General features: G+C 47.0%; 1 protein-coding gene across 1 annotated transcript in view; it reads right to left on the reverse strand.

Moving 5' to 3' along the window:
- AP3B2 (adaptor related protein complex 3 subunit beta 2) overlaps positions 1-24,985 on the reverse strand; it is a 51,766-nt gene that overhangs the window by 16,381 nt on the left and 10,400 nt on the right. The window contains 16 exon segments of the mRNA XM_028705673.2: positions 101-176; positions 1,001-1,178; positions 3,452-3,519; positions 3,522-3,575; positions 3,577-3,647; positions 5,854-5,965; positions 9,576-9,694; positions 10,336-10,522; positions 12,606-12,782; positions 12,911-13,020; positions 13,468-13,600; positions 18,024-18,086; positions 18,198-18,269; positions 18,523-18,577; positions 22,712-22,809; positions 23,998-24,174. Of these exon segments, the coding sequence (XP_028561506.2) occupies positions 101-176; positions 1,001-1,178; positions 3,452-3,519; positions 3,522-3,575; positions 3,577-3,647; positions 5,854-5,965; positions 9,576-9,694; positions 10,336-10,522; positions 12,606-12,782; positions 12,911-13,020; positions 13,468-13,600; positions 18,024-18,086; positions 18,198-18,269; positions 18,523-18,577; positions 22,712-22,809; positions 23,998-24,174 (1,750 nt within the window).

Below are 24,985 nucleotides of genomic sequence, written 5' to 3' on the forward strand. Positions count from 1 at the left end.
GGGGGCTAAGAGTTTTTAGGAGACCCCCTATGCCCCTCACAGAGCTACAATGTCCAGTGTTTCCTGGGAAGGGGGAAACTGTTAAGGGGGCAACACTTACAGTCATCTAGGTCGAGCAAGGAAATCTCCTTTACCCCTTTCTTGGGGGCTTTCGGAGCAGGTTTGCTGCTGGGAGGCTGAAAGACAAGGCAGAGGAAAAATTAGGAAAGCGTTAACTTTGTGTTTTCTGCATTGGCACAGCCAGTCCTAAACCCAGTCAATTCTGCCAGGCACAGCATTCTTCATACTCATCCATGTCACTCGCCACTTGAAGCCAACATATTGTATGCTACTAATAGCCAACTCTGATTCTTTGAGTGCCAGTCCTCATACAGCCAAAACAGCACCATCCAGGCACAAAAGGGGTGTTGGGAAACTGTATGTGCAGCTACTCACACAGTCAATTAAGGTTTGGCAGACAGCCAGAAGGTCATGTGAAGGAGTAAATCTGCCTGGTGATAACAGAGACATGGAGACAACTCCCTGATTGGTCAAGCTCTCTCAAGGGAGTGATAATTAATGGCCTACTAACTGGAATGTGTTAGTTCAGTGTTCAGTGTTCAGAGTTCTGAGTTCTGTGTGTCAGTGTAGGAGTTGTGAGTCGTGTCAGAGCTAGCAAAAGATCTGTGTTCTGTTCCTGTAAATAGTCCACTGTATATAATAAACACCTAACTACAAGTTCCTGGTTCCGGCTTCGTCTATCCTGTCTGCAGCCAAGTCGCCAATTGCTTCCATGGATTCTGCGTTTACTCTGCTAGGTCTGGCTAAGGTCCTGCAACTAGTCAGAAAGTTGCAAAACACCAAATAGGTTTTGCCAATAAGGGAGGCCTGAACAGGCTTGGGGGAACAAATCATCCTTAGGGACAAGCCCATAAAATTGCCCAATGAGGACTGACCAAACTTAGTGGCTGCACCAGAAAGACACCGGAGCTGGCAGATTTCATGACCCCACACCACTCACCGTCCTTTTCTTTTTCACTTCCTTCTCCAAGTGGGGTTCCTCTGCTTCGGAGCCAGAATCAGACTCCGACGAGCTGCTCTCGGATGGGCTGCCCTCCTCAGACGAGGATTCTGAGCCCCTTTTCATGGCCAGCACCTTTTTCTTGCTCCGCTCTTCCTCCTCCTCCTCCTCCTCCTCACTGGTGTTATTAGAAAGAAAGAAAAACAGGCCAATTGAGGCTTAGGCTGCATGCACTCATTTAAAGCACATGAATCCTGGGATCTGCAGTTTACACCGCACACCCTTAACCAACTAAGTCACATACATTAAGTGTATGGCATGTGTGCAGACTTAGGCAGTTTCTCTGGGGCCTCCTGCTTCTTCGGGTGTAGCAGGAGGTTGGAGATTCTGCTGATCTGCATGCTGCAATGTCATTGGTCCAAATTCTCCAGCAACTCACTCAGCAGCTAGTGCATGCTTCTACAGTGGTACCTCAGGTTAAGTACAGTGGTACCCCGCAAGACGAACGCCTCGGAAAACAAAAAACTCGCTAGACAAAGGAGTTTTTCGTTTTCTTAGCCGTTCGCAAGACGCATTTCCCTATGGGCTTGCTTCGCAAAACGAAGCGCAGCGCGTCTTCCCCGCTGTCCCCGGACCTCTTTTGAAGCAAGGGGCAGCGGGGAGAAGATTGCTTCTCTCCGTTGCCAGCCCCGCAATCTCCGGGGACAGAGGGGAAGGTGCGCGCGGCTTCCCCTCTGTCCCCGGACCCCTTTTGAACCAAGGGGCGGCAACAGGGAGAAGCGATTCTCCCCGCTGCCCCTTCCCTTGCTTTAAAACAGGTCCGGGGACAGAGGGGAAGGCGTGCAGCGCTTCCCCTCTGTCCCCGGACGGTCTCCATAGGAACACATTGATTGATTTTCAATGCATTCCTATGGAAAACCATGCTTCACAAGACGAAAAACTCGCAAGAAGAAAAAACTTGCGGAACGAATTAATTTCGTCTTGTGAGGCACCACTGTACTTGATTCGTTCCGGAGGTCCGTTCTTAACCTGAAACTGTTCTTAACCTGAAGCACCACTTTAGCTAATGGGGCCTCCTGCTGCCACTGCACCGCCGGAGCACGATTTCTGTTCTCATCCTGAAGCAAAGTTCTTAACCCGAGGTACTATTTCTGGGTTAGCGGAGTCTGTAACCTGAAGCATATGTAACCTGAAGCAGTCTGTAACCCAAGGTACCACTGTACAGATCTCTCCCCAGTTAGTTCCTCAGTTGCTAATGCTCAACATGAACAAAGTTGTGTGTTTTTTAACCATACCAACCTGCAGTCTGGAGTGGTACACTCCACTTTACCAATTCACTCTTCAGTGTCCTTATTCTACTAGGTGCATAGATCAGTCTGCGTGTCTGTACTCGTGTACACACACACACGTGTGCAGGCATGCAGTGTCTGCTCAAGACATTCTGCCACCTGAAGCCCAAGAGAAGATGGCACTAGACAACGAGGGGCCATCCACCTGTCAATCTTCCGACACCACAATGACATCAGGTGACTAAAGGATGTCCAAGCTGACCTGCGCCAAAGCAGAGCACTCAGAGCTGCACTCTCTGCTCATCGCTGATAAGGAAAGGATTCAATCCTGGTGGCTGTAGGGAAGTTCTGCCAAAGTGCCATGCAGCAGGACTGAACCCCATCCCTTTAGCCCATCATCCAACATCACCCAATGTCATCAGCTGATGGACAAGTGGGTATGGTTTGGGGAAAATGGCCTTGCAGGCCAACTTGCACCCCCTGGTGAGCCAAGATTGAACAGTGGACCAGAGCTTCCTCACCCCTGTGCTAATAGAATGACTTTCTTGATATGGCTCTGTCTGTCCGGAACTTTTATTTTATTTTATTTGGACACAGCATGCCCTTAGAAATGGGTGTTCAAAACTGCCTCTTTTCATCTGCATCTAATGCCATATAATTAAAGGTAAAGGTAAAGGTACCCCTGCCCATACGGGCCAGTCTTGACAGACTCTAGGGTTGTGCGCCCATCTCACTTAAGAGGCCGGGGGCCAGCGCTGTCCGCAGACACTTCCGGGTCACATGGCCAGCGTGACAAGCTGCATCTGGCGAGCAGCGCAGCACACGGAACGCTGTTTACCTTCCCGCCAGTAAGCGGTCCCTATTTATCTACTTGCACCTGGGGGTGCTTTCGAACTGCTAGGTTGGCAGGCGCTGGGACCGAGCAACAGGAGCGCACACCGCTGCGGGGATTCGAAACCGCCGACCTTTCGATCGGCAAGCCCTAGGCACTGAGGCTTTTACCCACAGCGCCACCCACGTCCCGCCATATAATTAGTTGAGTTTATATGCTGCCTTTCCACATTGAGCTGTACCCAAAGTGGCTCAGAACATTCACTTCTTATAAAAAATACAACAAAAACTGTTTTGTGTAGGTTGAGGGTGGAGAGTCATCCTTTCGTACCTTCCAGCACTCTCTAGGGATCTTTTCCTTAGGGCCTCCTTTCTCTTCTTCTTCTTCTTTTCCTCCTCTCCTCTTCCAACTGGTCCCCACTCTCTTCCTCCTCCTCCTCATCTTCCTCCTCCTCTTCCTTCACTGCCAGAACCAGACCCACTCTCACTGCCGCTTTCACTTTCAGACCCACTCACTGTCTCAGGCTCTGGGGGAAAAAGGAAGAGAGAGAAAGAGGGGAGGAGCCCCACACTTACAAACACACATGCAACAGGTTGTGCAGGAAAAGGGGGGCATTTATGGTATAAATGCAATAAGAAATACAGTAACTGTAAAACACAGCAAAAGATGTGTAACTCAAGATGAAGGCACTGATCAAAAGATTTGGCTAAAAATAACTGCAAAGAGCTGGAGCCTAAAAACTATGCAGGCTGGATGCCAGGCTGACCTTTTGGGTTTTTTCAGCCTGAGGGCCACATTTACTCGTGAGTAATGTCCCAGGGGCCTTGTACCATGGTGGGTGTGGCCAAAGTAGCTGCAGACACACACACACACACACCATTCTCCATCCTCCATCAAGGCAAGGAGGTGATATTAGCCCAGGTCAAAGACTCATTCTGACCAGGTAAGATGACCAGAGGGTGGAGGGTGTGACTTGGGAGGGTGTGAGTGGAGCCCTAAGACAGAGATGGCTGGATGGCTGCAATTGGCTCCCAGGCCTGAGGTTCCCCAGTCTTGTTTTAGGAGATGGAATTCCACAAACATGGGGCACCGCCACAGAAAAGACCCTGCCTCCCTGTTGCACGGAAGTCGTTCACATCCTCATAGACATTGCAGCTGGGTGCACCTTGTGTTAGAACACCTGCAGCAGTAGCTGGTGCCCATTGAGACTGGTGGGGTGGCTGGAAGGCAGGGTGTCAGGACTAATGACAGGCAGAGCCACTCAATTCTAGTTTTGCTCCTGTCCTCCTCCAAGATGAAGCAAGGGGAAGATGACAGGCAGGGCCGCCCCCTGGACTAGCTGTAAATAGGTAGGTGGGGACCAGCTGAGGGCAGACTGAGGTTGGTGGGGCATTGCCCCACTTGCCCTAATGGACCAGCCACCACTGCACTACTATGGGCCATCTTTGTCTCCCATAGGCAATCCAACTAATTCTCAAACTAACTACTGGCAACTGGCCTGCATCTTCAGTGGCCCAGGTGCCCAGCTCCTTTCCTTGGTCTTCCTTGGTCTACCTTACACCAAGTCGGACTTTTGGGTTCAAGTAGCTCAGTACATGAACAAGTAGCAGGCTTTCCAGGGTTTCAGGCAGGGGATTGAACCTGCGACCTTTTGCCTGCAAAACCATGTGCTCTACCACTGAACTACGTGCTGGGAATCTGAATACGTGCAGCTTCACACAGAGTCAATTAGGAGTTTGGCTGACAGCCAAGACATTGTAAAGGAGTAAAATCTGCCTAGAGATATAGAGACCTGGAGACAGCTCCCTCATTGGTCAAGCTCACTCAAAGGAATAATGATTTATGGCCTACAGACTGGAATGTGTTAGCAGAGTGTTGAGAGTTAAGAGTTAGTGTGAGAGTCGTGTGGTGAGAGAGCTAGTTAAAGATCCGTGTTCTGTTCTGTTCCTGTAAATAGTAACTTGAAGTCCACTGTATATAATAAACACCTATAAGTAACAAGTTACTGGTTCCTCTTCGTCCATCCTGCCTGCAACCGATTGCTTTCGTGAACTCTGTGTATACTCTGCTAAGGTCTGGCTAAGGTCCTGCCACAGGTCAAAAAGTTGCAAAACACCAATACTACGTCCCTTCTCTTTAAGAGTGGAGCCCAACATGGTACGTGCTGCCCACATGCAGAAGCCGTGATGATTTCAGAATTCCAAACTTCTCGCATGTCAGAGCTGCTGGTTTAAGCTTGATCACCCACTTCCACTGATAGGCAACACACAAGACAGTATTAAAAAAAGTCTGGGAAGTGCTTGCATTTGACTGAAGAAAACTGCACCCTCTAGTGTTTGTGTGCTGGTGGTGTTTCACCATTACAAACTAGTGAAAACTGCTGGAATACAGCAAGCTACCTTATAGCAGATCAGATGGATTCATCTAGCTAGCTCAGACATAGGCACACTTGGCCCTCCAGATGTTTTGGGACTACAACTCCCATCATCCCGGACCACCAGTCCTATTAGCTAGGGATGATAGGAGTTGTAGTCCCAAAACATCTGGAGGGCCGAGTTTGCCTATGCCTGAGCTAGTTCATCACTGCCAGCTCTTCATAGTCTCAGATACAGGTCTTCCCTATCACCTGCTATCTTATTTCTTTTAAACTCAAATATGTCAGACTGAAACTGGGACCTTCTGCATGCAAAGCAAGTATTCTAACACTGAGCAATGGCCCCATCTCCTCTCACCACTGTCAGCAGATTCTGTTGCCCCGGACTCTCCCTCTGAATCAGAATAGAAGGGCTTCTCAACTTTATCCTTCCGCTTCTCGCGGCTAGTGCACTTGGTCCATTCTGGAACCTGGCCAGAGCAGAGGGGGAAAAAAAGAGAGAGAGAGAGAGAGAGAGAGATTTCACTACACAGAAGTGAGCACATTAAAAAGGCCTGCATGTGAATGAAATGGGACCAGAAAGAACAGCCCGGAAGAATGAGAGACTTAGATCCACATCATACCAAAGGGAGTTAATTTTTTTCTGCATCAGACAAAATAAAAAATAAGTGTGCAATGTCACACTGTAGCATGCAATGTGCTTATTTGCTGCAATTGAAGGCAGGTTGTTTAATGCCATGTGTGCACAAGGTGAAACAGAGACACATGCAGTTGTTGCACATAAGGAGTGCACATGGCATATGATGTGCACTTTCTACATGGCGTTGATATCCATGTAGGAATATAGCCTTGTATGGAGCAGCCCTCAGAAGGGTGAGCCAAGATGAGTCAAGGTTTTCGGAATCCTGCTTGATGCACTCAAAGCGTGCATGGCTCTATGGCAGGAAATTCACAGGTTGAGCCAGCTAGTCCCACTCATGGACAGCAACTGCAAGAACTTTGCCACAACTGCAGTTGTTTCCAGGGAGAAGCCTATTGTTTGTGCTAGCATTTGCAGTGACAGCACAAATCCAATTCACGAATGCACAGCGTGTGGTTCATGATACGCCTGGGTTTTTGCTATTTTATATCTTTATTGATTTACTGTACTTGCGTATTGACTGCAGCTTTACTTTCTTTTCTTTTCTCTTAATCTGTTCACTGCTTCAATGGCCTTAGCTAAAAAGTGGTATATCAATAAACTGATGGTGATGATAATATCCGGGTGGGAATCACTGCAGCAAAGCACAGCCTGTCCAGGTTCTGGTGCAATACAGGAACTTGCATATTAGAAGAAGAAGAAGAAGAGTTTGGATTTGATATCCCGCCTTTCACTCCCCTTCAGGAGTCTCAAAGCGGCTAACAATCTCCTTTCCCTTCCTCCCCCACAACAAACACTCTGTGAGGTGAGTGGGGCTGAGAGACTTCAAAGAAGTGTGACTAGCCCAAGGTCACCCAGCAGCTGCATGTGGAGGAGCGGAGACGCGAACCCGGTTACCCAGATTACGTGACTACCGCTCTTAACCACTACACCACACTGGCTCTCAAGTTTACACCAAGATCAAAGTACTACGTCTCCTGTGACTGACTGCAGCTGTCCAAAATCTTCCTCATAACCTGCAACCTGACCCTTTTAACAGGAAATGGCAAGGACTAAATCTGGGTCATTCTGCACAGAAAGTTATAGCCTTTCCCTAAGGCCTGCTCTAGTGAGATGGCCGGAAGAAGACATTTGTACAGTGGTACCTCGGGTTAAGTACTTAATTTGTTCCAGAGGTCCATTCTTAACCTGAAGCACCACTTAACCTGAAATTGTTCTTAACCTGAAGCACTACTTTAGCTAATGGGGCCTCCTGCTGCCGCCGCTGCGCCAGAGCACGATTTCTGTTCTCATCCTGAAGCAAAGTTCTTAACCTGAGGTAATATTTCTGGGTTAGCGGAGTCTGTAACCTGAAGCATATGTAACCTGAAGCGTATGTAACCCGAGGTACCACTGTACATGTACCTAGAGGTTCTGCATTCTATCTTCCCTCCACTTTAGAGTAGCAAACACAAGTTGATTCTATTTTCTCCTCACAACAACGCAGTGAGGTAGGTTCCATCTAAGGGAAGGAAGCTGTAGCAAGTTCCATGGCTGAGTAAGGCCTTGAAATGATTTCCTCCGCTCCCTGCTGATCTACACCCAGTACTGGACCATATATCACCTGACCCTGCTGGCTCACACTTCTGGAGACGGCAGAATTGTTTGAAAGCCTCACGGCAATTTGTCACCCAGTTAAATGCAGCTTAGCTGTTCAACGGATTCCTTAAAATTGGGTTAGATTTGCACTGGGGTAAAACCAAACAGTTCAGCAGCAAAATAAATAAATAAAGGCAAACACATCATGGAAGTCACCATCTCAGAAAAAGCATTCCCACCCGGGTGAGAGAGAACATGAGAATACCTTTGCTAAGATTGTGTTTGCCACCTGCTGTTTTTGAAAGGGGCAATCTTTAGCTGAACAAAAGGCATATCGATCCATTAGTCCAAACTGGTCAATTAAAGGTTAGTTTGAACACACTGCACGCACAGTCAGAGCTACAGTGCAGAGAAGAAAACTGAAGGAGGAGGAGGAGGAGGAGGAAAATAGCAGCATGAGAGCAAGAGCATCACTGCACCAGCAAACACCACCTCTATCCGCTCGCCCAGCAGCCCAATGTTGCTTTCTATGGGGCCGACTGACTCTTCCTGAGGAGAGGCGAAAAAGCAGGGGTGTGGGTAAGATTCACAAGAGCTGGATCAAGCTAAAGGCCCAATAAGCCAAGCATCCTGTTCTCACAATGGCCAACCAGATGCCTGTGGCAGCTGTGAGGAACCCTCCAGATGTTCCTGAACTACAATTCCCATTCACCATTGGCCATGCCTGCTGGGGTGGGCGGGAGTTGCAGTTCAGCAGCTTCTGAAGGGCCACCAATGGTTCCCTACCCTTGGCCTATGGGAAGTCCACATTCAGAGTGGCCCACACTCAAGGGCCTTCACGGTGGTGGGTTCCTTCCTGTGGAACGCCCTCCCATCAGATATCAAACAGATTAACAACTATTTGACTTTTAGAAGACATCTGAAGGCATGTTTTCGATGGCTGGTGCTTTATTGTGTTTTTAATATTTTGTTGAGAGCCGCCCAGAGTGGCTGGGGCAGCAGCAGAAACAACAACAGCAGCAACACCTTTTTTCAGTTGGAACTCGCCAGAACTCAGTTCTGCTACCTTTCAGGTGGGCACATTGCCATTCTAAGAGAACAAAGGAGGCATTCATGGCAAGTTCCGGCACCTCTTTTTCTAGAAAAATTGTACTACTACAGGTGAAACTCGAAAAATTAGCATATCATGGAAAAGTTCATTGATTTCAGTAATTCAACTTAAAAGTTGAAACTAATATATGAGATCGACTCATGACATGCAAAGCAAGATTTGTCAAGCCTTGATTTGTTATACAGGTGAAACTTGAAAAATTAGCATATCGTGGAAAACTTCCTTTATTTCCATAATTCAACTTGAAAGGTGAAACTAATACATGAGATAGATTCGTGACATGCAACGCGAGATATGTCAAGCCTATATTTGCTATAATTGTGATGATCATGGTGTACAGCTGGTGAAAACCCCAAATTAACCATCTCAGAAAATTAGAATATTCAAGGACATATGCAAAACAAGGATTGCAAATGGAGCAAGATTGGACCTCTGAGAAGTGGAAACACATCTCGCTTTGCATGTCATGAGTCTCATATATTAGTTTCACCTTTTAAGTTGAATTACTGAAATAAATGAACTTTTCCATGATATTCTAATTTTTCGAGTTTCACCTGTACTACTACTACCACTACTACTACTATAATCATTGTAAGGAAGGCAGGGCAGGCAGGGCCATTGCCTTGGCAGCCATTGTCAGCAAGGGCTGGTGACTCCCTTTCGGGTGCAAAGGGCTTGCAAGCCATTTCACAATGTTTCTCAGAGAAACGCCAGTTTTCCCATTACTCCTGGGCGGAGGGGAAGCCAATACCTCCACGTTGCGCACGGATGGGTCGGGAGCTTCGCTGGGCCAGTCCGGGAGCTCCTGGTAGCCTACGGCCTTGGCATTGAGGAGGTGGGAAAGCGAGCCCAGCTGGAAGTGGTCACGGTCTGCAAGGAGCAGCAAAGCATCAGCATCCGCACAGGCCCACCCAACAGCGCCACCTCCCTGCTACCCGTGGCCCTTCGTTAGGCAGAGTGATTTGAGTAAAGCAGGTGGAGCCCAGAGAGAACACAAATCCTGATAATACTTTAAACTGGTCAAAAACAGTACAAAATGCGAGGAGAAACAAACAGAGGGGGTTCATTTTATTTACATGCCTTATTCATAGCATGGAGACGTTCAACAACTACACTTGCGGGGAAAAACTCCCACAGAACTACACAACCAATCAGAGCACGAGTTACCTCAGCAAGGATCATGCCGGTTGCTAGGCAACACCACCCAACACCCCTCTTGGCTGGCTAACTATAAATTCTCTTTTTAAAAAATGATTTTCCATTTTATACATTTACAATCATTTTAACATTTTGAAACTCGACTTCCCTTCCCCTCTTTCTGCGGTTCCTTAATTTTTTATATTTTCTGCATATTCCAAATTAACTTACTCATTTATTCATCTATACATTCTGTTTATATAACCTGTAGGTTAATTCTGAATGAGAACCGATTTCTCCCTGCTGTGCTCCCATCAACACACCCATGACCTGTTCCCTCGGCTGCTCCTTTTATACGCGGCACCTCACTCTACCTTTGAAAGAGGACTCCAGGATTGGGGCGGGCTTTTGGGCCAGGAAGAGCTTCTTGGCGTACTTGTTGAGGGCCCCACTCTTCTCGGTGGGCACAATGAGCTGGCGGATGAAGCGGGCACGGTCCCGGATGTCGTAATTCTGGTCGTACTTGGCCAGGTTCAGTACATACTGGGTTAGCAGTTTGCTCTGTGGCAGAGAAGACCGCATTGCACAAGAGGAACTGGGCCCTGGCAAAGAGTTGGGCAAGCCAGTGGCCTCCCCAACAGTCTCTTAGGCCGGAGGCAGAAAACAAACCAATACAGAACTACAGCAAAAAGGGCGCTTTAAAAAAAGATGCATTCATGGGATTGCTTCATTGAGTATTTTAATTATGAATATTTAAATTTAAATGCTGGTGCGACAGGTTTTTTTTTACCTTGCAAATTTCTTAGAAGCCTATTTCGGCATTAAGAAGTATGTTAAAATAAAATAGGGGCATAACAGAAAATATAATAATAATAATAATAATAATAATAATAATAATAATAATAGTAATAATAATAATTTATTATTTATACCCTGCCCATCTGGCTGCGTTTCCCCAGCCACTCTGGGCGGCTTCCAACTGAATATTAAAAATATGGCGCTCAAGTGAATTCTTGCACCTATGGGGCATGTCCTTTGCCTCTTGCTCCCCCCACAACACAAACACAAGTCAGTCCACACAGTCGGATCAGTTTTTTGGTGTCCAAATAAATTGGCACGGCCGCCTTAGATTCACTAATTTCAATGGGTCTACAATGAACTTAGCTCAGGGGTGGGGAATCTCAGACCTGGAAGCCAAATGTGGCCCTCCAAGCCTCTCTAACTGGCCCTTGGAACATTGCCCAGGACACACCCTCCTCATGCGTATTCCCTGGCTGGAATGCATCCCCGTACTTGAACAATGCTTCTTGCTTGCCTGGAAGGAGTGGTGTGTGTGTGTGTGTGTGTGTGTGTGTGTAGAAACCAATTTATATATAAAAAGATGGATGTCTTTTGAAAACCAGCACCGTTCTGAAGCTTCAGTTCTCGTTCTTGCTTCTCTGTGTTTGGTGCAACTCCCCTTTTGGGTGGAGCTGGGGGAGAGGAGGAATGGCCCCAGCGGAAACAGATAGACCAAAGGTAGGACCTTCTTGGTGACAGCCCCCTGACTGTAGCCCCACTGATTGTGGGTTGCCCTTCTTATGGAACTCACCTGGGACCTACTTTTTGGTGCCACATTATTTTCCTGTGTTTTTGCACAAATTATATTTTAATGCCACTCTTGCTGTTTTTACAGCTGCTGGATGTGTGGGTTTTCATTATTTCTATCACACACATTCAGTCGCTAGAGAATTGGGAAATCTATTTATGTCGAGAAAGGTGGGAGAGAGATGTTCTGAAATAATACATAAATACCATATGTGTGTTAAAACTTAACTGGCTGGGGCTTGTTTCGGAGCCGCGCTCCAGAGGTGCTTAGAGCATCTCAGAAGCACAGTGGCAAAATGAGTCCCAGGCTTCATCTCCAGCTCTGGGGAGGTGAATTGCCCAAGTCACTTAAGACTCTGTGGCCTGCCCACCCTCCCTCCCTCCCTCCCTCAGACACCTTTGTCCTCTATCTAGGCAAGCAAGGGACATTATAGGATTCCAGGAAGGCAAAATACTCAACGCCTATGTGAAGCAGGGCTACTGGAGAGTTTTGAGGGCCAAGTAGAGGCTTGGAGGGCCACATTTGCCCCAGCCCCAAGTCCAAAGTTCCTCTGCCTTGAGATGATTAACACCTTCAGCACAAAACCAGAGGTAAAGGGTAAAGGGACCCCTGACCATTAGGTCCAGTCGCGGCTGACTCTGGGGTTGCGGCGCTCATCTCGCTTTATTGGCCACGGGCGTACAGCTTCCGGGTCATGTGGCCAGCATGACTAAGCCGCTTCTGGCGAACCAGAGCAGTGCACGGAAACGCCGTTTACCTTCCCGCCGGAGCGGTACCTACTTATCTACTTGCACTTGGACGTGCTTTCAAACTGCTAGGTTGGCAGGAGCAGGGACCGAACAACGGGAGCTCACCCTGTCACGGGGATTCAAACCACCGACCTTCTGATCAGCAACCATCGACCTTCTAACCCACAGCATATACTGTATATACTGTAACCAGTTACAGTATATTAAATATGTGCCCTTGGCATGCAGACAGCAATCCTACCCACCCTGCTAATTGCATTCAACGGGAAAGCTGCCACTCCTATTTAATCCTCGGAAAGATCTTTACCTGCTTGGAGTTGGTCAGGTAAAGCTTGGCTGCCAAGTTGATGACCTGCAGCTTCACAATGTCCTCCTCGCTGGTGAAGGACTTGGCCATCTTACGCAGCACATCAGGGGCAATCTTGGGCACATGCTCACAGTACTCGCCGATCAGCCATAAGATGCTGGCACGAGCCATGGGTACCTATGCAGAAGAAACTGCACTGCATCTCCTCTTGAGATCCCCGGATCAGCCTTTTCCACTCCCCCGCACCCTTTCCTCATCAGAGCCCACCCATCAGGAGAGCATCTTCTGCCAGCTCAGGCCCCCACCTGGATGTTGTCGGTCAGCTTTGCCATGTGCTTGATGATCTCGCTGTGCTGAGACGGCTGCATCTGCAGGAGTTTCTTAATGACAACCACAGACTCGGCCACAACCAGCTCTAAGTAACAGGATGGGGAAAGTGTTAAGGCTGAATGCAAGGAGGCTCAGTCTGCTTCTCATCTCCCCAGTGGCCGTGTTCCTTTTGTAGAATCACAGAGCTGAAAGGGACCTCAAAGAGTATGTTGTCCAATCCTCTGCTGACACAGGAAATCCACTCCTACAGGAACCCTGATAGGTGGCCTTCCAGCCCCCGATTAAAAGCAACAAAAGCAACCAAGTTTGTAGATCTCATGACTGCACCCTGGGCAATCTCAGGGGTGAGTAGCCCATCTCACAGCCATAAGGTAGAGCTTCAGTGCTCCACATAGTTCTGCTCCAATAAAAATTTCACAAACTATATGCCAACGTGTATACTAAGAATTGAGCTCTTGCGTTTCAAGCCACCACCCTCTGGACCACACGCCCCTATTTTCCTAGCTATACCGCACTGAAAAAGGGCTCTCACCATCTCGGTTGGACAGCAGCTGCACAAGGCCATTGAGACATGTGTCACGCACTTTGCCAATGTTGGTGGCGCAACGGCCAATGGCCTGGATGGTGGCTGCCACGAAGTCTTTGTCCATGCTCCGGATGTAAGTCTGCGGGAACAAAAAGACACAAGGAGCTGTCTGGGAATGTCCATGCGGAGATGGGTGTGGCTGGACCTGTGCCATGCGGGCTGCATGCTAGCCCTCAAATGCACCATAATTATAACGGGAGGGACCATAGCTCAGTGGCAAATCTCATGTTGTGCATGCAGAACCTTCCTGTATTCAGGTGAGGGAGAATACCCTAGCCTGAGACCGTGGAGCACGGCTGCCAGTCGGAAGCCCGCTATGAATTTTTTTTTACAAGTACTTTGTGGGTAAGGCTGCTTGACTTCATAGCAATCTCGGTGCCACATCCATGCTCTCCTCCAGCCCCGCAAGCTCCCAGAGCGATGCCAAAGCTGCACGCAGCTTCGGCATGGCTCTGGGTCCCGTTCTGGGGGCTGGTGGAGGGTGAAGCTCCGCTTTCCCCGCCGCCAGCCCCACAAGGTCCCAGAGCGATGCCAAAGCTGCATGCAGCTTTGGCATCGCTCTGGGTCCTGTTCTGGGGGCTGGCGTCGGGGGAAGCCCGAGCTTCCCCAGCCCCGCACCTGGGGGGGGAAATAATTTTTTCCCTCCCCCCCCCCCAATCTAGGTACGTCCTATGGGCCGGTGCGTCCTATAGGGCGAAAAATACGGTAGTTACACTGGCAATGCCCATTCAGTAAGGCACATGGCATTATACTGGTTGAAAAGTCACTGTAAAATATGCAGGCTACCCCCCGTCTTCATTTCCTCTCCTATATACTATATGTCCATATCTAGTTTCTTATTCCTTATAACGTGCATGAATTGTGCTCTAGTGCTCTCTCACACTCTTCCTCTCCCAGGCATGGGGAACCTTAAGCTCTCCAGATGCTGCTCTTGTCATCCCTGGCCACTGGCCATGCTTGCTGCTGATGATGGGAGTTGTAGTTCAGGAACGCCTAGAGGGCCAAAGGTTCCCCACACCTGCTATTAATTAATTAATTTTATAATGAAATGATTTTAGAATGTTGCACTATTTTATTGTTGTTAGCTGCCCTGAGCCCGGCTTCGGCTAGGGAGGGCGGGATATAAATAAAATTTATTATTACTACTATTACTATTATTATTATTACTATTATTACTATTATTATTATAAACAAAGAAAAGCAAATAAATTAGAGAGTTGCAAAAATAGAACAGAAGTCAACCCCTGTTCAAGGACAGCTAGATTAAGGGCACCTTTAATGGTCTTTAAGATAAACTTTGGAATCACAACAGCTGGGATACAGCTCCGAGAATTCCACCCTTTTCTCCTTCCTTAAGCCGCATTTCTGTGACTTCCAGGAGACTCAGCTAATGAAACTGTACAGTCTCCCCTAATGTGTCAAAAACAAAGCCCCCTTGTCACCAAAGTCTCTTTCTAATGACCTCATTCACAACCCTTTAAACCAGAAAAACAGAAACTTATTGATTTGAAGCAGTCTGCCCTGTGATTATAGGATGCTGGGGACAAACAACAAGGCATAGCTAGTTTATCTTGGGATGGTAAAGCAGTTGTGACTGTTCCTGGACTGGGATACCTTGGTCATAGCAGTTTAGCCACTGGTAACTTCAAGACTGGATTACTGCAGTGCATTCTATGTGGGGCTTCCCTTGAAGTTGATCTGGAAGCTGCAGTTAGCGCAGAATGCGGGCAGGATTGAAATTCTGCCAGCATATAATGCCTCTTCTCAAACAGCTGCACTAGCTGTCAATTTGTTACTGGGCGAAGTTCAAGGTATATATATATATATATATATATATATATATATATATATATATGCAGGTTTTGGTGTCCTCGGGTATCTTCCCGTGTAAAAGTTGGGGTGTCTAGGCGACGTTTCGACGAGGTCTCACTCGTCATCTTCAGGCTGGTGCTTTCGGCTTCTTGTTACTGGAACAGAGCAGGATCTCAGTGTTTGAGTTCCTATAAATACTGTAGAGGAGGTATGGTGTATAGCCTCCAATGTTCTGGGCAGAGAGGAAGTTCCCAGGCTAGTGTGCCTTTTCTTCAAAGAAGAAAAGGCACACTAGCCTGGGAACTTCCTCTCTGCCCAGAACATTGGAGGCTATACACCATACCTCCTCTACAGTATTTATAGGAACTCAAACACTGAGATCCTGCTCTGTTCCAGTAACAAGAAGCCGAAAGCACCAGCCTGAAGATGACGAGTGAGACCTCGTCGAAACGTCGCCTAGACACCCCAACTTTTACACGGGAAGATACCCGAGGACACCAAAACCTGCATTCCTGTACCCGTGAAAATCTACGAAAGCAAATATATATATATATATATATATATATATATACACATATGGCCCTTTGCGGCTTGGGACCAATGTACTTAAGACAGCGTCTTGCCCCATGTGTGCCTAGTCCATTGCCTTGATCTGCAGAACCTGCACTTTTACGAGTGCCACACAATGCTCTTCCAGATTTGCAAGAAATTGATATTTGGAACTCCATGCCTGTTGCCATTAGTCAGGTACCCCTCACTTTAGATGCAAGCAAAAAGTTTTTTTTAATTCACCAAGATTACAAAGACATGTAATTTAGTTGTCTGTCTTAGTTTTTGAAGTGTTAATGATTTTATTTGTGGTTTTAATAATTATTTTAAGGGTAGTTTAAAAAACAAAATATTTTGTGGATTTTAGCTGGTCACTGCCAGAATCAATACACTGGATCAGATGAATTCTCACACCACATCCACAGTGTGCATTTAAAGCAGCGTATCGCTTTTTAATGTACAGTACAAATGGGGCCTTTGTGTAATGTAGTTCTTGAATTTTAAAATTGGATGCAATAATATGGCTTGATGAATTCAGTGGCATTCAAACAAAAACCCAATTTAAAGTCAAATGCTCCATCTTAACTGGGTTACAGAATGCAATGCGAGAATACGTTTGAGGTTGAATCCTGACAAGACAGAAGTACTGTTTTGGGGGGACAGGGGGCGGGCTGGTGTGGAGGACTCCCTGGTCCTGAATGGGGTAACTGTGCCCCTGAAGGACCAGGTGTGCAGCCTGGGAGTCATTTTGGACTCACAGCTGTCCATGGAGGCGCAAGTCAATTCTGTATCCAGGGCAGCTGTCTACCAACTCCACCTGGTACGCAGGATGAGACCCTGTCTGCCCGCAGACTGTCTCGCCAGAGTGGTGCATGCTCTAGTTATCTCCCGCTTGGACTACTGCAATGTGCTCTACGTGGGGCTACCTTTGAAGGTGACCCGGAAACTACAACTAATCCAGAATGCGGCAGCTAGACTGGTGACCGGGGGCAGCTGCCGGGACCATATAACACCGGTCTTGAAAGACATACATTGGCTCCCAGTATGTTTCCGAGCACAATTCAAAGTGTTAGTGTTGACCTTTAAACCCCTAAACGGCCTCGGCCCAGTATATCTGAAGGAGTGTCTCCACCCCCATCGTTCTACCCGAACGCTGAGGTCCAGCTCCGAGGGCCTTCTGGTGGTTCCCTCATTGCACGAAGCAAAGCTACAGGGAACCAGGCAGAGGGCCTTCTCGGTAGTGGCGCCCGCCCTGTGGAACGCCCTCCCACCAGATGTCAAAGCGATAAACAACTACCTGACATTCCGAAGACATCTTAAGGTAGCCCTGTTCAGGGAAGTTTTTAATGTTTGACATTTTAGTGTATTTTGGTCTCTGTGGAAGCTGCCCAGAGTGGCTGGGGAAACCCAGCCAGATGGGCGGGGTACAAATAATAAATAATAATAATAATTATTATTATTATTATTATTATTATTATTATTATTATAAATGTTGATGGCTTGTTTTGGGCAGGTGATGTGCTTTGACCTTCCTGTGGGTTAGGAACTAGGTTTTGTCACTGAGGATGCTAGGAATTTAGCAAGTACATTTTTTTTATATATATAAAATAAAATAAGAATAAAAATAAATATGGCATCAGTAAGCTAGTTGAAAAGAATCTGAGAATAGGTGAAAGCTGACAAAAAGTTAATTCTTTAGTTAATATTATGCCTAAATTGAATATTTTAGTCTTTGGTAAATAAACTTAAATTTAGAGACATAATATTGGAAAAACACAAATAAGAAATTGAAACAAGGTGATAATTTGCTGTTTAGAACTTTACAAATTTGGAAAGCAGAAACGAAAGATGTGAAGAAGCCTAAAAACGTGAAGAAAGTTTGAATTTTAAGAATTTGATTTTGATGTTGTATTTTCTCCTTTTTTGTATGTTTTACTTTGTTTTTTCTTTTTTGTTTGTTTATTGTATTGTTGGGGATGGGATTATATGTGTTGGGTGTTAAATGTTTAAAATTTTGAATAAATATATTTTTTTAAAAAAAGGAATTTAGCAAGTACAGAGACATTCCTGGCTCTGCACATATTGCTCCACCTCCAGCTCCTTTGCTAAGACCTTCCTCCAGCCCATTAGTCATGCTATACCTGGAACTCACGCAGGATGGTGGAGATGTTGGTCTCGTTTGCAAGGTTGGTCAGAACTTCCAGCTAGGAGGGCAGAAGAGAAAAGGGAGGAGTTACTCTAGGCGACAACAAAAAACAAAAAAGCTGTTATCTTCAGTGCAGCCTAGCACCCATCTATGGGTGCATCTCACACACCTTGAGGATCTTGATCTGGGTGGGGTCTGTGGATCTGATGTAGAAGCTTTTCAGGTATGGTTCAAACATTCCCTGCAGAGAGAAAGAAGCAAGATCAGCAGCAGCAGCAGCAGTAGCATCCTTGGGAAAATCCCATGGTGAGCTCTGGATTTACAGAAGGACCCAGAAAACCTCTCTTCAAGACATCTGGGCTGCTCCCCATCACTGGTTCAAAGGCAGCCTGTACAGCAGAAGCAGCAGCAGTAATGTGGCAGACATCCAGAGTCTTGGTATTTCTCGTCTCCCAGCCCAAGTGAATCCCTTAATAAAGGAAACAGGCACTCACCCTGCGCTTGATTGACATGGTGGCCACGTTCTGAAGCACCACATACTGGACCTCACTGCCATAACAAGAGAGACAAGGACTTGTCAACAAGGCAGGGACACTGCAGGATTCATTGCCAGCAGATGTAAAGATGACCACCTTTATTTCTTTAAAGGTTTAGACAAATGCATGAAGCACAGATCTGCCAATGGTCATTAAGAGACAAAACCAGACCCTCCGTATTCAGAGAGGCAGTATGCCTCTGATTAGTGGCTGCATGGACAAACAATGAGGGAATGCTTTCCGCCCCAGTATCATAGCTGTCAACTTACAGATTTGAAAATAAGGGACCAGCTGCCTCGAAAATAAGGGACCAGCAGCCAAAGTAAGAGATTTTAGTCAACCAGCTGAAATACGAAGTTAAAAGGGACCAGACAATTTTGGAGAGCAGCGCCGGTTTTTAGCCCTTCCCTTCGTTTCCAGAGGTTGCTGCTCAAGACACCAGCTGATGAAACACTGCAATTAAATAACTACAAGCAACAACCACTTTTCGATCAAAACAAAGTCCAAGCTACGAAGATGCTGCTGGAGTTCTGTATCTTTTCTCTCGTGCTCCATCTGAAGCTCTCAGTTCCATCAGGTGGGGCGGGAGGGGGGGGAATAGCACCCGCAGATCAGACCATCTACGCTAGTCTACCACTACAAATCTGTGGGAGAAGCGCTTGCAGTCCTTCTTCTGCTTTCCCCCTCTATGGTTAGCCCTTGGAACACCTGCCTGCGCCTCCGCCTCTGCCTCCTGTCTCTGAACTGCTTTCTCTATGGTTGCCCTCGCTCTCCTCTCAAGGCTCCTCAGTCCCAGCAGGGAGGGGCTCCCAGGAGCAGAGGCTGGTGAGAGGAGGCCGGGGGGGGCGGGCCGGGCAGTCAAGCAACACAGTTGGAGCCTCCCTCCTCCCTGGCCGGCAGGGAGGGAGGGAGAGGAGCTGCTTCCTTTGAAACCCAGGAAATTTAAGGGACATCATCAATAAGGGACAGCAGCGGGACACGGCGCTGGGATAAGTACGTTTCCGAGCACAATTCAAAGTGTTGGTGCTGACCTTTAAAGCCCTAAACGGCCTCGGTCCAGTATACCTGAAGGAGCGTCTCCACCCCCATCATTCTGCCCGGACGCTGAGGTCCAGCGCCGAGGGCCTTCTGGCGGTTCCCTCATTGCGAGAAGCAAAGCTACAGGGAACCAGGCAGAGGGCCTTCTCGGTAGTGGCGCCCACCCTGTGGAACGCCCTTCCAGCAGATGTCAAAGTGATAAATAACTACCTGACATTCAAGAGACATCTTAAGGCAGCCCTGTTCAGGGAAGTTTTTAACATGTGATATTTTATTGTATTTTTGGTTTTTATGGAAGCCGCCCAGAGTGGCTGGGGAGGCCCAGCCAGATGGGCGGGGTATAAATAATAAATTATTATTATTATTATTATTATTATTATTATTATTATTATTATTATTAAGGGAGTTTCCCGCCAAATAAGGGACGGTTGACAGCTATGCCCAGCATGCTTTGCTTTGCTTGCAACGTCATCCAGAGACGTCTGTCGGTAGTTGCTAAGCCAGAACCATAAGAACATAGAAACAGCCTGCTGGCACAGGCCAATGGCTCATGTGGCCCAGCATCCTGTTCTCACAGTGGCCAACCAACTGCCTGTAGGAAACCTGCAAGCGGGACCCAAGCACAAGAGCTCTTTCCTCTCCCTGCGGTTTCCAGTCTCTGGTATTCAGAAACTTGACTGCCTCTGAAAAGCTACAGAAACCCCCAAGTTCAGGCAGGGCTTTGTGGTAATCTACAAAGTACATCTCTCTGAAACAGGGCTAGCCTTTCGGACTACAACTCCCATGATCACCAACCATTAGCTATGCTGGCTGGCGCTGATGGAAGTTGGAGTTCAACAGCATTTGGGTCCTGAGGCCCCAGTCCTGCCCTAGGCACTTAAGGGCGCTATGTTCATTACTGTTACATTTATAGTGCACCTTCCTTCCTTCCAATTTTTTTAAATTAAATTTTTCAAGAAATAGAAATTAAACAAAGAACAATACATAACACTATAAACACACTAATGTACATATTTTCCAAAATGAAAACTAATAAAAAAAGAAAAGGAAAAATAGAAGATATAAAGAAAAAAGACGAAAGAAAAGAAAATATTCTTTTCATAACCTGAAATATTACCAAATTCTTGCTTCAAATACTGCAATATATAAATCTTAGTTAAAATATTATTAAAGACCTCCACCGCATTCACCACACGTCTCTTAGCTGTCTTGCTCGCATTTACATCTGTTCTTCAATCATTTCCCTTCCTTAGATTCTTTCATAATCTTTATGTTCTCTGTATTCTTCACAAGGTTAGTCTAGACACAACCAAACTTTCGTATTTGAGCCCTGCTTGTATAAATAATCATTTAAACATTTCCATTGTTTCTGAATTAAATTTTTTGACTTATGCCTTATTAAATCCGCCAATTTTGCTAACTCCAGGTACTCACAAAGTTTACTTAACCATTCCCCCTTTGTTGGAATAGAATTTCCTTTCCATTGACTGGCTACCAACATTCTCGCTGCCGTTGTTGCCTACAGAAATATGTTAATTTTATCTTTGGGAATATCCTTATTCAAAATTCCTAATAAATATGCTTCTGCCCAGTGCACCTTCATTTCAATGAGCTCAACGTGCTATGCTTTGTCTCCTTCCTCTCCATTTTACCTTCCATACAACCCTGTGAGGTTGAGTTGGAGGTTAGTGTTATGTACTGAAGTTCTCACCCTGGGCCAGCAGGGGGATACTGTAGATAGTTCAGGTCCACCTATGCAAATAAGGGATCGAAAGTGACGTTCAGTGATTGGATAGTTACAGAAAATTGTTACTGCTGCGTTCTAGTGGAGCTCTATATAAGCAGGCTGGCTGAACCCTTCAGTTCAGTTCAGTTCTGGCCTGTGAATAAACAAGAGCTGTTTGAAGAATCGCTGTGTCGTCCGATATGTTCACCCACAACTTAACACTGGCGACAAAGATGGGATCGATGGACAACAGAGCACAACCCTCTGAGCGGAGCTGAATCACTGAGCTGAAACACCGAGCGAAATCACTGAACAAAACCAATTCAGAGCTGACCGTTCTGGCTAGAGCACTGTGTTCCATCCATCGCTTCCACATCGGCATCGGAACCATAGGTTCACTTGTGCCTCTACCGCCGTTTGCGCCAGCCTCTGAATCGCAGGACTCCTACCTCGCTCGGTTCACTGCTACCTCCAAGCGCCCAACTTATTTAAAGGACTATGTTGTTGGACATGTAATACTGTCGGTCTAATGGAAGCAGGTGAAATGTAACTGATATGCTTTTGTGCCTAATTGAACCATTACGTGTAGTGCTGTATATAAGGAAACCATTACGATTGTAACTAATGCCGTATCTCGGTGGGGAGGGGTGTTATGTACTGAAGTTCTCACCCTGGGCCAGCAGGGGGATACTGTAGATAGCTCAGGTCCACATATGCAAATAAGGGATCGAAAGTGACATTCAGTGATTGGATAGTTACAGAAAATGGTTACTGTTGCATTCTAGTGGAGCTCTATATAAGCAGGCTGGCTGAACCCTTCAGTTCAGTTCTGTTCTGGCCTGTGAATAAACAAGAGCTGTTTGAAGAATCACTGTGTTGTCTGATATGTTCACCCACAACCTAACAGTTAGGCTGAGGGTCTGCAGCCGGCCAAGGTCACCCAGCAAGCTTCACTGCCGAGCGGGTATTTGAACTCTAGTCTCCCAGGTCCTAGTCCAACATCCCAACCACTACACCAAATTGGCAAGGGAACTTTGGAATTGTAGCTCTGTATTGGTTTTGGATTCTGTTCACTTGACTCATCTCAACAGTTATATATCCAGCTATATTCTAGAAAAAGGCACCGGCTGGCTAGAAGCCTGAACAGGAGTGTGCCACACTGCAATGTTTTGTTGCAGATCTCCGACGTCCCTTGCAGACACAGCAAATATAATGAACTATGGTCAAGAGCTTAGCTGGTTTCCTAACAGAAATGCACAGCTCTGCCCTGTCCTTGGGATGTTTCCAAGTAAGAGGGAGCAACTTCAGGAAAAGGAGAGAAAGAGAAAGAGAAAGAGAAAGAGAGAGAGAGAGAGACTAGAAGAAGGGGAGGTGTTTGCAGACCTGTGGCTCCGGAGAAGACGCACCAGTGCCTTAGCGATGACCCCAACTTCAGCCTTTGGAGCAAGGTGGAAGTAGAGCTGAGCAACAGACATCACTACCTGCAGAGAGAAAGGGTTTGTGCCACAAGGCCTTGGAAGCAAGGAAACAGGATTCATTTGTGCTAGCTGCATCTACCAGAAAGACTGCCTGCCCCTGTATAGACCTTGAAGACCACTAAGATCATCTGGCCTGGAAATGGGCATTTTCTGCCATTACCCCTGTACTGAGGGATGCCCTTCCCTCTGCTATAATTGAAGTTGCAACCACCTGTTGCTTCAGATGCCTTGTGAAGACTTCTCCTTTTGCCCAGGCTATCCCTGACCCATAAGATCAGACCCCGTTTTATGTGTCTGAATCTTCTGGATTTGCTTTACTTGCTACTACATGTCTTTATAGGTCTTTACATTGCTGTTTTACTGGTTTTACGTTTCATTTTTGCTTCAATGATATATTGCCTGTTCTTTTTTAGACTGTACACAGCTTAGAGATCTTTGAAACATTAAGCAGGATAAAAAGGTAAAGGGACCCCTGACCATTAGGTCCAGTCGCGGCCGACTCTGGGGTTGTGGTGCTCATCTCGCTTTATTGTCCGAGGGAGCAGGCGTACAGCTTCCGGGTCATGTGGCCAGCATGACTAAGCTGCTTCTGGCGAACCAGAGCAGCGCACAGAAACGCCGTTTACCTTTCTGCCAGAGCGGTACCTATTTATCTACTTGCACTTTGACATGCTTTCAAACTGCTAGGTGGGCAGGAGCAGGGACCGGGCAACAGGAGCTCACCCTGTCACGGGGATTCGAACTGCCGACCTTCTGATCAGCAAGTCCTAGGCTCTGTGGTTTAACCCACAGCGCCACCCGCATCCCTAGATTAAGCAGGATATGTATGCTTTTAAGTGAATAAAATAAAACCCACCACTAGGAGGGCACTGTTCCAAGGCCCAGGTTGTCTGCACTGGGCCAAAGACCTTTTGCCCCTTCCCCTCCTTTTTGAAAACTTTTCTTACAGAGTAGCTAAGCATGCATAACATGCATCTATACATATCAATTGACATATGCAAATTGTATGCAAATCTGCACAGGGGATGGTGGGTTTTCCTCGCTTGCACCTGGGAAGAGTTGGGTTGCCCTACCATCCTCTTGCTTGCACCCATTTCAGAGATCGTGGTGGCAAGGGGAGCTGTCGTTCCTAAGGAACTCTGCCTCCCCGCAGGGGAAGCACTGGGGGGTGCTAGAGATGGTGGTTCTCACCGCAGCATTGCGACTCTGCAGCAGGGGCTTGGTGTTGCGCAGAAGCAGGCGGTGGTCGGGGTCCATGACATACGGCTTGCGCTTCACCAAGGACGCCGGCTCTGCTTTGTCATCCTTGGAGTCTTCCTCTTCGGAACCGTAAAAAGCTTTCTCGGAGCTCTCTTCCAGGAGAGACTCCTGCCAGGCACAAGGGAAGCAGAGGAGGCTGTCAGGATATTTCATAATACAGTGGTACCTCGGGTTACATACGCTTCAGGTTACATACGCTTCAGGTTACAGACTCCGCTAACCCAGAAATAGTGCTTCAGGTTAAGAACTTTACCTCAGGATGAGAACAGAAATTGTGTAGCAGTGGCACGGCAGCAGGAGGCTCCATTAGCTAAAGTGGTGCTTCAGGTTAAGAACAGTTTCAGGTTAACTAGGGACCTCCGGAACGAATTAAGTACCTAACCCGAGGTACCACAATAACAACAACAACAATAATTTATTATTTGTAACCCACCCATCTGGCTGGGTTTCCCCAGCCACTCTGGGCAGCTTCCAACAAAGACCAAAAATACACTAAAATGTCACGCATTAAAAACTTCCCTTAACAGGGCTGCCTTCAGATGTCTTCTGGATGTCAGGTAGTTGTTTATCTCTTTGACATCTGATGGGAGGGCGTTCCACAGGGCAGGTGCCACTACCGAGAAGGCCCTCTGCCTGGTTCCCTGTAGCTTTGCTTCTCGCAATGAGGGAACCACCAGAAGGCACTCGGAGCTGGACCTCAGTGTCTGGGCTGAATGATGGGGGTGGAGACGCTCCTTCAGGTATACAGGACCAAGGCTGTTTAGGGCTTTAAAGGTCAACACCAACACTTTGAATTGTGCTCGGAAACATACTGGGAGCCAATGTAGGTCTTTCAAGACTGGTGTTATGTGGTCTCAGTGGCTGCCCCCAGTCACTAGTCTAGCTGCCACGTTATGGATTAGTTGTAGTTTCCGGGTCA

Source organism: Podarcis muralis, chromosome 14 (genome assembly GCF_964188315.1).
Source record: "Podarcis muralis chromosome 14, rPodMur119.hap1.1, whole genome shotgun sequence".
Classification (NCBI taxonomy): domain Eukaryota; kingdom Metazoa; phylum Chordata; class Lepidosauria; order Squamata; family Lacertidae; genus Podarcis; species Podarcis muralis.